Source organism: Crinia signifera, chromosome 4 (assembly GCF_055691185.1).
Source record: "Crinia signifera chromosome 4, ASM5569118v1, whole genome shotgun sequence".
In the NCBI taxonomy this organism is placed as follows: domain Eukaryota; kingdom Metazoa; phylum Chordata; class Amphibia; order Anura; family Myobatrachidae; genus Crinia; species Crinia signifera.
In genome coordinates this window covers 190,531,372-190,545,931 of record NC_139220.1, presented here as the reverse complement: position 1 = coordinate 190,545,931, position 14,560 = coordinate 190,531,372, and the positions used below count along the sequence as shown (strand labels likewise).

The window sequence follows — 14,560 nt, the reverse complement described above, 5'->3', positions numbered from 1 at the left end:
CATAACCTCATTTGCTGCACTGTTTGAGCAAAGATTATTTTGTAACGCAATAACAGCCCAGGGTCCAAATTTAAAAGCCAAGAGATCTAAGAGAACTACACAGCCGAAGAGTATAGTGGGAAATAACTTTCTCCCAAAAGGAACAAGGTGCTCAATTGTCCCCCTAAATATGTAGAGCTGAACCTATAGTAAAATTCTAGAGCTAACAAGTCTTGGACACAGCAGGAAACAGAGCTGGCAATGGAAATATAAAAAATCTTTAAGTCAGTTCTGAGGGGTGATTAGACCTCTGATTCTCATTCCCAGACCCCTAGAAGCTTGCAATCTATAGCATATGTAGAGAAAATGGGATGACGTGTACTTGCCATGCATGCCCTCAGTGGTCCATGATCCACTGCAGGCTGTCAGGCCATGGTCTACTGCAGGCTGTCAGGCCGTGGTCCACTGAAGATACCATCAAATCCGTGCAGCCAGCAATGGCCATTTGGTTTTACGGGAACAAAAGGCAATACCTTTCCTGACTCCAACTGGTTGAATCAAGAGACCCCCTGTGCTATCCAGTGACGGAATATTTCTCTGGAGGAAACCATTGTTATCAAACAGTGGGGTCATAGGAGAGAAAGGGAAAAAGATCCAAGGGTATTGTGATGTGAGATTGACTGGGCACTTTTAACCGTGACGTGAAGAGAGCTGTATAGGCAGAATGATTTTCCAAATTAACCAATTGTCTCGCATCTCTAGTTCTTGTCAAGTTCATTATGCTACCGCACATGATTGCATCATGGTAAGTGGGAAAATACAGAAGCTCTAGACCTCCCATAGGCTTGCATCTAAATAACATGGTGCATTTGAAAACGTGATCTTCCTCCTCTCCAGACGAAATCCCTCACTATATTTTATATAGCTCGGTAAACCACTGCTTGTGGACATGTATGGGAAGACTCTGCAGTTAGTATAAAACCCTAGGCAGCACATTAATTTTCAGTACACTAACCCATCCAAACCAAGAATTATTCTATTAGTTCAAGTTTTACAGTAAGGGCCTAAAATTATTCGAAACAGGTTAAATAGGTCCTTTTCTAAAGTACAACTCCAAGGTATTTGAGGCTAGAGGTATGCCATGTAAATGCAGACAATTGGTTCAGTGTAGTCACAGATTTGGAGTGAGCAGTCAGATGGTACTTGTGTAATATCTGGGCGCCCGATTTTTTGATTGCATGCCTTAACTTAAAGCATGCAATCACATGCGATGGGACCCGATTTTTTTCATCGGGTCGGAAAAATCGGTCGCATCGCATAACATGCGACCAAATCGCATGCGATGGACCCGATTTTTACATTGGATCCAATGTTAAATGGTCCCTGAGACTCGATTTTACATTGGGTCCAATGTTAAATGCCCCCCAGACCCCATTTTTAATTGTATACCCACCCTTTTCATACCAAAGGGTCTCAGGGACCATTTAACATTGGATCCAATGTAAAAATCGAGTCGATCGCATCGCATGCAATGCGTCCGATTTTTCAGACCCGATGAAAAAATCAGGCGCCCATATATTACACAAGTACCTCAGATTATTGCAGACCATTTTGAATAATAATCTTTAAAGTACCAAACCTCTTGATTAGTACTTTTACAAGTTTGGTACTTAAAGTACCAAACCTATGGAATTCAGTTACTAGGCTAGGGACAGAGATGAATGCGTTAAGGTGCCCATACACTAGTAAGATTTATCTTCAGATCTGGCTGTTTGGAACAAAAACATGGTTATGGATGAGTGACAGTTTGGCAGTTTTCCAGCATTTCCAAGCAAATGATCAACTGTCATTTGCTCTCATCCATAACCAGGTTTTTGTTCCAACCAGCCAGATCTGCAGATAAATCTGCGTGTATGGCCACCTTTAGAGCTCAGCTCCAAGGTCATAGGCAAATCAAGCTAATTTATAATCCAAATCCTTGACATGGAAACCCGTGGTGTTCAAATTTGCCCTAATAGCTTGTGCCAGGGCCCCCATAGAGGGGACAAAGATTAAGTGGGTAAGATAGAACACCAGTAATCCTGATCTTAGCTGAATGAAGTTTTGGTAAAGCCACAAAATTCTATGTAGACATTAAGGACCTAAACCCTAGTGCATCAGGTCCCCCTTGCATAAACAGCCATTCCACCCTATCAAACACTTTTTCGACAGTGTAAAGAAGAATTATTGGGACAGGACAACTCTCAGCTAAATGTATCAGGTCTATGACTTTAGTGGTATTGTTCTGAGCTTCCATTCCTGGAACAAAATCTACCTGATCCCAAGGAGTGAAAATGTTAACCCATTTGCAAGAAGTTTTGCAATTAGTTGAATGGCCACATTAAGCAATACTATTGGGCAATAGGTCCAGCACTGGGCGGGGTCCTTGCCTGCCTTATGAATGACCGTACTGTGTGCCTCTGAGGCTTGAGGTGAAAAAAATTGTTTTGTTTTTTTTTTGCATTAAAGGCTATTGTAGGGATTAAGAGAGCTTGGAATTACTTCAAATACATAGGATACATTGGGGCAGATGTATTAAGCCTTAACAAGAGATAAATGCAAGTGTGATAAGGAGAGATAAACGTCCAGCCAATCACCTGCCAACTGTCATGCTATAGGCTGTGTTTGAAAAAAAGTCAGTAAGGATTTGATTGACTGGACGTTTATCTCTCCTTATCACACTTGAAATGTATCTCTTGTTAAGGCTTAATACATCTGCCCCATAGTTTGGATTAGAGAAAAATGGACTCTACAAAAGAATTGTGATGACTCTTAAGGCTAAAATTTTAATGTGTTTAGTTATCCACACAGTAGCCTAAAATTACTGCCCTTCCTCTGATCATTTGTTTTTTTCTACCCCAGGCTTGGGCCAAGGAAACTGGGAAGTACCAAGAAGGAGTGGATGAGCCTGATCCAGCAAAGTGGAAGGCTAATTTGCGTTGTGCGCTTAACAAAAGCAGAGAATTCAAACTGCTCTACGATGGTACAAAAGAAACCCCAATGCAGCCATTCAAGATTTATCAGCTATGTGATCTTCCAGGGCAAAACGAAGGTATATATAGTAGAAACTGAACTCCGAGTTTAAATATTTAACATAGATTTTACATTTTATTACAACCAATCTCATGTAAGTTGTAGTGCAAATACCTTTTAACCAGCCTATGTTCTCCCTGTGAGGTGTTCATTAGTGATATGACTTGCTGTCTAATAGAGATGGTACTTATACCCCTTTTAGACATACTACCCGGGAATTACCCTGCATTTTGACTGCTGGGTCATTTTCCGGGGTGCAGTCTGCACCCATTCACACTTACATCAGCAAATTACCGGGTGAAGCAGTTCTACCCAGTAATTTGCTGAAAAACCCGGGTTTTTCTTATGTCTAAAAGGGTCAACCCGGGTCTTAAATCCCGGGTCCTCAACCCAGGTAAAAAGAAGGGTCGGAGACCTGGGCTTTAACACCCGGGTTGACCCTTTCAGACATACCAAAATCCCGGGTTGACGCGCGTTCTTGTGCAAAAACCTGGGATTTTGCCGTATGTCTGAAAGGGGTATTAGTTTTGTAATGATCCAGTCGTTCCTAACCAGATTGATACCTTTTAAAAGGGGGATACTATTTTTTTTTTTTTTGTAATTGTGAAATGTAGAGAATATACAGGAATATAAGGTGGAATCTAAATGTAATACACAAAGTTGTAAAATATATTTGAGACAGTAGAAAGTTTCATATATTATATGAAGGTAAGCAAGTACAGGTTGAGTCTCCCTTATCCGAAATGCTCGGGACCACGAGCATTCCGGATAAGGGAATATTCCGGTTTTTGGAATAATTTTTTTTTTAGTCATACTTACCTGCCCCTGGTAGGTCCCCGATGGTCCCACGGCGTCCATGGAGTCCTCCGGCGTCCACAGCAGGCCACCAGCACCGTCTCCGGCGTCTCCAGCGGTCCCAGGAGTGCTTTGCGCAAGTTCCCAGGCGCGCCGGTGACGTCACCGGCGCGCACTCGCGCAAAGCACTCCAGGGACCGCTGGAGACGCCGGAGAGGATGCTGAAGGCCTGCCGTGGACGCCGGAGGACTTGGTAAGTATTAAAAGAGGGTTAGGGGGGGAAAAAAAAAAATAATAATTTGAATTATTCCAAAAAACCACGGTTTTTGGAATAATTCGGATACGGGATGCCCGGATACGGGATACCCGACCTGTAGTGTAGTCCAGAAGTGGAAAAAGACAGTAGAATACTTGATTTTTATAGAAAGACTTCTAGGTAACAAACAGAATTAGGGTATATTGCCCCTTTTATAGGTTTTTATTAAGACCCCATATTCACCCCATACATTTCTAGAGGCTTTCATAGTAACATAGTAATTAAGGCTGAAAAGAGACGTTGGTCCATCGAGTTCAACCTATCTAACTTGTAACTACTGACTTGAGTAAAGGAGCCCATACACGCTCCGTTCCTGCTCCGTCCATTCTGTACTATGAGATGCGCGCTCCAGCGCATCTCATAGTACAGTACAAAAAGTATGTGCTGCACATACTTTTTGTACTAGCTTTACATCGCATCGCATTGCATGCACAAGGCATGCGATGCGATACGATGTGTACTTTAAAAGTACAGAACGGACACCCAGAACGGAGCGTGTATGGGCTCCTTAAGTCATATCATATCAAAAATGTATCCAGTTTTTATTTAAAATCATTAACAGTAGTTGCTGTAACTACCCCCACCGGCAATGAATTCCAGAATTCTATTGCTCTAATAGTGAAGAATCCTCTTCTTAATGCAGAACGGAATTTATTTTCCTGGAGCCTCAGTGCATACCCACGTGTTCTAAGTATAGGCCTGTTAGTGAACAAATCATTTCCCAGTTCCGTATGATTCCAAATCCTGTATTTGAACATACTAATCATATCACCTCCCAACCTCCATTTCTCCAGTGAAAACATATTCAGCCTGGTTAGCCTATATTTGTATTCTAGTGATTCAAGACCTTTTACTAGCTTAGTTGCCCTTCTCTGTATCTAGGTGCAGAAGAGCAATGTTTAATGCCACACTACCTGTCCCTCACTAGGTTAGCGGTCGGCGGTTTCCTCTCTGCCGCTCCGATGTGGCTGCGGCTCTTCTGTGCATGCTTGCGGCGACTTCCGGTGTATGGGTCCGTGCTTCAGGTCTCTGTCAGTTGCTTCCACCAACGTGTTTCGAGCCTCAGCTCTTACTCATGGGTGTACACTGTTAGTTGTTGGATTGCTTTTATTGGGATGCTTTTATCAAACTTTATTTAAACAGATTGAGTTTGATAAAAGCATTGCAATAAAAGCAATCCAACAACTAACAGTGTACATCCATGAGTAAGAGCTGAGGCTCGAAACGCGTTGGAGGAAGCAACTGACAGAGACCGGAAGTCGCCGCAAGCATGCACAGAAGTAGAGCCGTGGCCACATCGGAGTGGCAGAAAGGATACTGCTGACCGCTAACCTAGTGAGGGACAGGTAGTGTGGCATTAAACATTGCTCTTCTGCTCCTAACTTGGCATCTATACAACAAAGGACTTTTTATAAAAGACATTGCAAATCCGTTTCCCGGTCACTGGCAAAAATTTTACAAAAGAGTGTAAACCTTTTTATATATTGCATTTTGTTATTTTATCCTTTCCTTGAGACTGAACCATCAAGTAGCCAATCGGTAAGTGTATATGCTTACCACAATCAACCAATCTGTCAACGTGGCTAGGTGTATACCCAACTTTCATTGACATCTCTACGTTTCCCCTTTCTTTCTTTGCCCCTGCTTTATGTATGCCCTGGTGCTGCAGAACACTTGCCTTGCATAGCAAAGGCAATAATGACATGAGGAAGAACTATTTTTACAGGAAGATTGGTGGTGGATCATTAGAACAGGCTCTCAGTAGCTGGGACGGAGACTCCTACAATAATAGAATTCGAGAAATCTCGCCATAGACATATTGCTACTGTAAAGGCCTCAAATAGGCCTTTCCCTATAGATTGTAAGCTTGAGAGCAGGGCCCTCCTACCTTTTGACTGTCTGTAAATACCCTGTTTGTTGCATCACTGTCTCCTTTTGTAAAGTGCAACGGAATATGCTGCGTTATATAATAAATAAATAAAAATATTACAAAAAATTAACTAACCACCCTTCCCCCTAAAAAAACAAAACAAAAACCCACACATACACAAAAATAAGCAGATTAGAAGAATATAATGATTATTATCTGCTAGTAGCTATTTGCTTAGTTAGCTAAGCTATGGTTTACATTCCTAAATTTAATGTTATATTTTTATACAGACAATACTGCCTTAGGTTTGTATTGAATTCTACTGATTACAGTAATCACTGTAGCTGCATAATGTGAGTATCAGTGTTCTTCATCCTTTCTCTCTCATTTTTTTTTTGCAGAACCCTTACCTGATGACAATGGATGTGATGATGAGGAAGAGGTAAGAATCTTATATTTTTAGAACATTGTACATCTGTAAAGTGTATATTCATACTTGAGCCATATGTATTTGTTTCAAAGAATTAACTGGACATACTGTATTGGCAGTTGTCATCCAAAAAGATAATTTTCCTGCCATGAAACTTTGCATTAATGTGTATACAGTCAACCCATCCTAAAATAAATATTTCCAAATGATTGAATTGTGTGTCTAATATAAATATATTTCTTAGCTGCTCATTTCACTAATATAATGTTTCTGTGTTTTCTGTGTAGATTGATCACATGTTTCCAATGCTTGATATTAGTGGTGAGTGTTAAAATGAACTTGCAGTTGCACAAGCGTAGATTGGAGTACTACCTTTGCCTGTTTAGACACCAAATGAGAGACACTTTAACTGTACAGTCTACTGATTATCATTCATTTGAAGTTGACTGCATCTGAATAATGCTGCACACATCACTTAATTATATAACCAAAAATCTTGATTTTCTTGCACAACACCATGCAATGTTGCCAATTGTGTTCTGCAATGTTGGTCATTTTGACCTGACAGACAAATGGTTCGGATTTTGATACCTTGCAATATAAAATGGCGTTTTGCTGATGAAAGTTGCAGTACTCAACTTATACCGATTCTTGAGCCATAACCCTAACTATAATGTCTGACATTGCCTGGCCTTTAATTGTGGCCTCCACCTCACTCCTACTTCTTTCTTTTCTGTACTTTGTTCCTAAATCTCCTTAACCCTCTCCACAACGCAACACTTTCTCCCCTACTCTTCTATCTTTACATGCTGCCTCTCTGTCACAACCCCCTAACTCCTGCAACATCATGACACTGGTGGGAGGGTTCAGAGTTCAGACCAACTTTCATTACATGCCAACTTATTGACATAATTTGTATCTGCATGTGATTTTATTATATGAATGTTACAATAATAAAATGATACACAAATACAAATTTATGGGCACTTAAATCCAGCTCTTCACTGTGTTGCACTATAAAATGTCAGAGAAGTGTTTATTATTGCAATAAATAAAACATTTAACTTTACAATCAATCTATAGCAAGCATCATTACTCTTTTTTTTTTGTGTATCTACAATAATTATTTATCTATAAACATGTTTTTGCAGACCCACTTCCACCCTACATCTGGCCAAAATCTGAGCCAAGTTTTAGCTCCTGCTCAAACCTCATACAGCACAACCTGAGACCAAATCCTGCTGCAACACCAGCTGCTCCTGGAGCATACCCTGGCGTGGAACTGTCCCCTCAAGGCTTGGTGTCACAGCCTGTAGTTCTACCTCTTTCTGAGCTGGTTCCTTCAAGGGGCCTTGAGCCATCACAAAATGCAGCTCTTCCTATACAGGGGGTGATCCCCGCACCCATTGAACAGGGAATCCCAGAATTGCTCATCAGCCCACAGATGCTACCATGTAAGTATACTGTAGCGATGTATAAATAAATGTCATGTTATATACTCTACATCTTTTTGCTGTTAATAAGCCACTAGAAACCAGTGGCCGACTGGGCGCTTATATACCATTCAATATAATTATTTTTATAATGAGTGAATTTATGTATATATAAAAAAGCAGCAGTTCTCTAAATGCACAAGTGTCTGTACAAAAGCACTGTATTATATCTGAAACCAAGAAAAATCCTGGACTCAGAATATAAACCGAAAAATACCAATTACCCAAAAGGGTGGAGATACTGCGCTAATAATAGAAAATATATTCTAATACACCATGAATGAATGCACATACACAATAATAAAATGGAGACTGTTTTAATAAAAAGTAACAAACAATTATTTTTACAGATAGAAATTTAAACTATGGCGGCCACCTATAAAATTTATTGTAATGAATGGATCATGCTATTGTCGCACATAATATATATATATATATATATATAAGACACTTACCCCCCACACACACTGTGAAGGATCCAGACCAGCACTCAAAGATAGGTGAAGAAAGCTTTTAATCCATGCTGCGCAGTACACTGTAACAGCTGCTTAGCCCGACGGCCGTTTCAACTGGGCTCAGCCAGTTTTCGTCAGGGGTCACCACATACAAAATGACAAGCGCTTATATGCGCAGTAAGTGCGCCAAAAGTATTCAAAAATCTAACTGACAGCAGCCTCTCTATCGCTGCTTGACAGGGGGTGTGTGCTGGAGCGCGTCACGGGGAATCCCGGGGTTGGTCCAGCCGCGTCATCAGCACAGTGTAAACTGTCTGATACGGCGGCCGTGGACCTTTGTGCGGTGTGTCAGGCAGCCGCTGCAGGGTATCGCAGCAGCACGGTTGTTGTTACGTGTGGTGAAGAGATGGTGAGGGTGTACAGGGCTGCGGCAGGTGCCGTATCCATTATGTACCTAAGTGACAACTGGAATGGGAGACTAAGTCGGGATGTTGATGACGGGATATAAAGGGTTCACGCTCGTTGGGGCTGCTGTCAATCAGACGCAATAAACGAATAACATGCAGTGTAAATATGACGGTGTGTCTGACATACACTAGTCAGCACTCAATAAACCGTACCACATAAATGGCATCATGCAGACCCAGCACTCGGCGGTGCAACCAATCTGGCATGAACATGCATATTACACATATAGTACATATAAATGACCCCACAGTGATCACCCATGTACACACACAGCGGTGTGTAAAGTGTCAACATCCCATGTCGACATCTCAGTAGACCAACCAATGCACACGGCGGTGCAATTATGGCTGGATAGGAGGTGATATAGAAATAGAGGTAAAAGATAGATAAGAAGACAAAGTGCATGGAAATTATTTACATGGAAAAATCATTTGGTCATTTTTAGAGAAAACATCCCATTTTGAAATCCTCATTAAGGCCATTAGGGGAAAGGGTGTCCAAGCGGTAAATCCATTGCAATTCTCTTTGCATAAGCAATTTGTCTCTATCCCCTCCTCGCTTGAGTGGTGGGATATGATCAAGTAGTATGCACCGTAGTTGGTTCACACTATGAGACTTTTCCAAAAAATGTTTCGCCACAGGTAAGTTTTTCAGTTCAATCTGTGAGTCCGGGCAAGTGTAACTTTTCTTGATAGAAGAACGGTGTTGGCTAAGTCTTTCTTTCATCATTCTTATAGTCTTACCCACGTATAGCAATTTGCATGGGCATTGAAGGACGTAAATAACGAATTTGCTACAGCAGTCTAAGCGAAATCTGCTGGAGTACTTGATCCCATCTCTGGGGTTGGTGAATTCAGTGCCTGTGAGCATGAAAGAGCAGTTAGAACACCCTGCACACCTGTATGTGCCCTTTTTGCGGTATAGCCAGCTTTCTTTGATGGGTTTGGTTGTCGCGGAGTCTGTAACCACCAGTAGGTCTTTTAGATTGGGTCCCCTTCTGTAGGCGAACCGTGGCATCTGAGTGATTTCTGATCCAAGGATGGGGTCGGAAGTCAGCAAGTGCCAATGTTCTCTCACACTCTTACGGATCTTATTGGATGCCACCGTGTAGGTGCTGCATAGATTAAGTCGTTTATCCAGTGTGTTGTCAGTCTTATCCCGTGCTAGTAGAATGCTACTTCGATTTTGGGAAAGAACTTTAGTAATGGCTGTATCGACTTCCTTTGCATCATAACCTCGCTCCAGAAATTTCAATTTCATGTTCAAAATTGCTGATGGTAACTCATCTGAGTTGGACGTGGTACGAGCCACCCTCAGAAGCTGTGAATACGGAAGGCCTTTTTTGAGGGGTTCAGGATGATAGCTGGTTGCATGCAGGAGCGTATTTTTATCGGAATCCTTACTGTATGTGCTGGTTTGTATTGTAGACCCAACCAGTGTGAGGGTAGTGTCCAGAAAATTAATCATGTTGCTGCTAAAGGTAGCAGTAAACCGGATGGTGCCAGGTATTGAGTTCAGATGGTCAATGAAGGCTAATAGCTTCTCTTCACCCGCAGTCCATAGGAAAAAAAGGTCATCTATGTACCGAACATACATCCTGATGCCAGTGTTGTATAAGTTGTTCCCAATAATATGTTTTTGTTCAAAGTCTGCCATGAATACATTGGCATACGATGGGGCCATGTTGGACCCCATCGCTGTGCCCTGTTTTTGGAGGTAAAACCTGTTTTCAAACAGGAAATAGTTTTTGGTAAGTATAGTTTCCATCAACAGTAATAGAAATTCAATGGGGGGTCCTTTGTAGTCGGCACAATTAGAAAGTTTCTCGCGGCAGGCTCTAATACCAAGTGAATGCGGAATATTGGTATAGAGGCTAGATACATCTAGCGTGACCAACAGTGTGTTGGCTGGGATATCTGCAATGTCATTGATTTTCCTGAGGAAATCAGGGGTATCAGCGATGAAACTCTCCAATCCTTTTACCACAGGCTGCAGATGGAAATCTACCAGCTGGGAGAGGGGTTGGCAAAGTGAATCCCTTGCCGAGATAATCGGCCTTCCGGGGGGGGATACAAGAGATTTGTGAATCTTGGGGAGTGTGTAGAGTATTGGGATCTTGGGGTGTTGTTGAGTAAGAAATTCAGCTGTTTCTTTCCTGTGGCGAAACATTTTTTGGAAAAGTCTCATAGTGTGAACCAACTACGGTGCATACTACTTGATCATATCCCACCACTCAAGCGAGGAGGGGATAGAGACAAATTGCTTATGCAAAGAGAATTGCAATGGATTTACCGCTTGGACACCATTTCCCCTAATGGCCTTAATGAGGATTTCAAAATGGGATGTTTTCTCTAAAAATGACCAAATGATTTTTCCATGTAAATAATTTCCATGCACTTTGTCTTCTTATCTATCTTTTACCTCTATTTCTATATCACCTCCTATCCAGCCATAATTGCACCGCCGTGTGCATTGGTTGGTCTACTGAGATGTCGACATGGGATGTTGACACTTTACACACCGCTGTGTGTGTACATGGGTGATCACTGTGGGGTCATTTATATGTACTATATGTGTAATATGCATGTTCATGCCAGATTGGTTGCACCGCCGAGTGCTGGGTCTGCATGATGCCATTTATGTGGTACGGTTTATTGAGTGCTGACTAGTGTATGTCAGACACACCGTCATATTTACACTGCATGTTATTCGTTTATTGCGTCTGATTGACAGCAGCCCCAACGAGCGTGAACCCTTTATATCCCGTCATCAACATCCCGACTTAGTCTCCCATTCCAGTTGTCACTTAGGTACATAATGGATACGGCACCTGCCGCAGCCCTGTACACCCTCACCATCTCTTCACCACACGTAACAACAACCGTGCTGCTGCGATACCCTGCAGCGGCTGCCTGACACACCGCACAAAGGTCCACGGCCGCCGTATCAGACAGTTTACACTGTGCTGATGACGCGGCTGGACCAACCCCGGGATTCCCCGTGACGCGCTCCAGCACACACCCCCTGTCAAGCAGCGATAGAGAGGCTGCTGTCAGTTAGATTTTTGAATACTTTTGGCGCACTTACTGCGCATATAAGCGCTTGTCATTTTGTATGTGGTGACCCCTGACGAAAACTGGCTGAGCCCAGTTGAAACGGCCGTCGGGCTAAGCAGCTGTTACAGTGTACTGCGCAGCATGGATTAAAAGCTTTCTTCACCTATCTTTGAGTGCTGGTCTGGATCCTTCACAGTGTGTGTGGGGGGTAAGTGTCTTGTTTCTAAAACTTTATGGACCTTGCACCGAGTCATATTGCCCTTTGGAGTGCCGCCCTGCATAACTTTACTATATATATATATATATATATATATATATATATATATATATATATATATATATATATATATATATATATATATATATATATATATATATATATATATATATATATAATATACTATACTATACTATATACTAAAATAATTTTCTAAGATCAGAAATGCATATATAGAACTCTTTATCAGGAAAATGCACTTTGTCCAGCTTCTAAGTAAAATTGCAAGGTTTCAAACAGGTTAGTGGTAAATATAAGCACTTGCCATGTGAAATCATTTTCCGTGAAAGTAATGTAATAGTCGGGCTATACCCGTAGTGATGCCGGGCCACGGCACTCACGACGGGGAGTCTTTTGTGGATGAAATGGCTCACCGATGGACAATTTGATTGTTTAGAGATAAGTGGGAAGGTGCACAGGAAGCACATCTCTCTCACCTATGCTGCCATGAAGTATTGTTCTGGGTGCTATGAGTATGGAGGAGTGTACTGCCGGTAGGAGACTGATAGGTGGACCAAGCTGATTGATGTAAATTGCAAATATGGCAATTGGTAGTGGTCATCAACAGGTCCTGGACTGATGGAAAGATGTTACAGATGGCTGGGTGGTAGTTTCTACCCAGCCATCTGTACCATCTTTCCTTCAGTCCAGGACCGGGTCCTGCAAGTTGCAGATAGAAATAAAACATGATGGTCTGTATTTCTGTTAGAAGAAGGATTTATTTTGTATTTTTTTAAAAGGTAGATAAGATATTGTCAAGTTTAGGACACTTGGAGGTATCGGATTAGCAACAATAATTTTTCTGACTCGCCCAGGGCTATCCTATCAAGTCCAAAACAAGTAATCATGTTTCCACGATAGCTGCTGCACGATAGCCAATTTCCATGGACCATGGAGGTCATTCTGGTTGGTTCACAAAGCAGCGGTATTTTGTTGCTTTGCAAACCTTGTACTGCCGCCCTTCGGGCGTGTGACTGCCCGCCCAGCGAAGATACCCAGTGCACTGTGAATGGATGTTTTGCATAAACATCCATTCAAAGGCTTGCATGTGGGCCTGAAATCATTTGGTCACAGACCATGGAATGATTTTTGCAGTACTCGCAAATCTTAATCAGTCTCTGCTGACTTAGATTAGTGGCCACCTGCTCAGAGAACTGGACAGGCAGCTGACGTCTGGTGATGTCAGCCACCAAACCCCTGAAGCCAGATGCCCGTCCCATGTTCGCATGGGCACATCCAGTGTTTTGGTGTGTACGCCCAGAAAATGCATGGTGTTCGCATTCCTCTTTCATGCGCTCCCCCCCCCCCCCCTTTGTGAGTGCCTTGGAGAACTTCAACATCGAACTCCCTGTGCGAATGCAGGGGGACGTTTGTAAATCCGAATCAGGGCCCATATGTATTTTCACTCAAACATGAATAATTTTTCGCACTGAAAGATGAGGCTACAATTGGACAGCCTGATAATGACCAAGGAGCAACATCCATGTGAATGGCTAGCACATCAGATCATTTTACACCGATTATTCCAAAAAGCTTATTTTATTTTTTAAATATTGTTTTATCCATCATTTATTTTCAAAGAAAAAGAGGTCCATCAACAGTTGAAAGAAAAGATCATTTTAAAATTAACAGTTCTCCCTATATGGCAAAGGAATTTTCTATTAACTGCATATCATGACATTAACTGGTGTCTTTCTTATTGTATTTCTTTGTCTTAGTGACGGATTTGGAAATAAAGTTTTTATATAGAGGAAAGCAAGCCGGAGCAATGACTGTGAGTAACCCTCATGGCTGCCGCCTTTTCTACAGTAACCTTGAGCCAACACCAGAGCAAGTAGAGCTGTTTGGGCCAACTACCCTGGAACAAGTTCGGTTTCCTGGAACAGAGGATATTGGTAATGAGAAACAGAAGTTCTACACTAATCATCTTCTTGATGTGATGGATCGAGGACTCATCCTCACCCTGCAAGGGCAGGATATCTATGCCATCCGCTTGTGCCAGTGCAAAGTTTTCTGGTCTGGACCATGTGCAGCCAACATAGGTGGACCCAATCCTATAGAACGAGAGAAGAGGATCAAACTATTTAGTCTGGAGACCTTCTTAAATGGTGAGTGGGTGGGGGGTCGTGTTTGGTGCTGTTTACGTTCTAACCATAGTTTTCTTTTATACTTATGCTCAATAGCTAGAAAGAAAGACCATGCAGCTTCGACATGTACTGCACATCCAGTAACATAAGGATAAGTGTTCATAGTTGTATGGGTAGTAAAGTTGCAAACAAAGATAAAAGTTGAACATGTTCAACTGGAGTCTCATTAAATTATAATTTACAAAGGAGGTCAAACTATAAC

The 14,560-nt window shown here is 41.9% G+C and overlaps 1 protein-coding gene across 1 annotated transcript in view; it reads left to right on the top strand.

Annotated features, from left to right (window-relative positions):
• The window catches only part of IRF5 (interferon regulatory factor 5), a 63,246-nt gene that overhangs the window by 40,769 nt on the left and 7,917 nt on the right, over positions 1-14,560 (top strand). Inside the window, exons 3-7 of the mRNA XM_083183267.1 lie at positions 2,881-3,070; positions 6,434-6,474; positions 6,750-6,783; positions 7,614-7,916; positions 13,930-14,319. Of these exons, the coding sequence (XP_083039393.1) occupies positions 2,881-3,070; positions 6,434-6,474; positions 6,750-6,783; positions 7,614-7,916; positions 13,930-14,319 (958 nt within the window). The remainder of the gene's footprint in view (positions 1-2,880; positions 3,071-6,433; positions 6,475-6,749; positions 6,784-7,613; positions 7,917-13,929; positions 14,320-14,560) is intronic.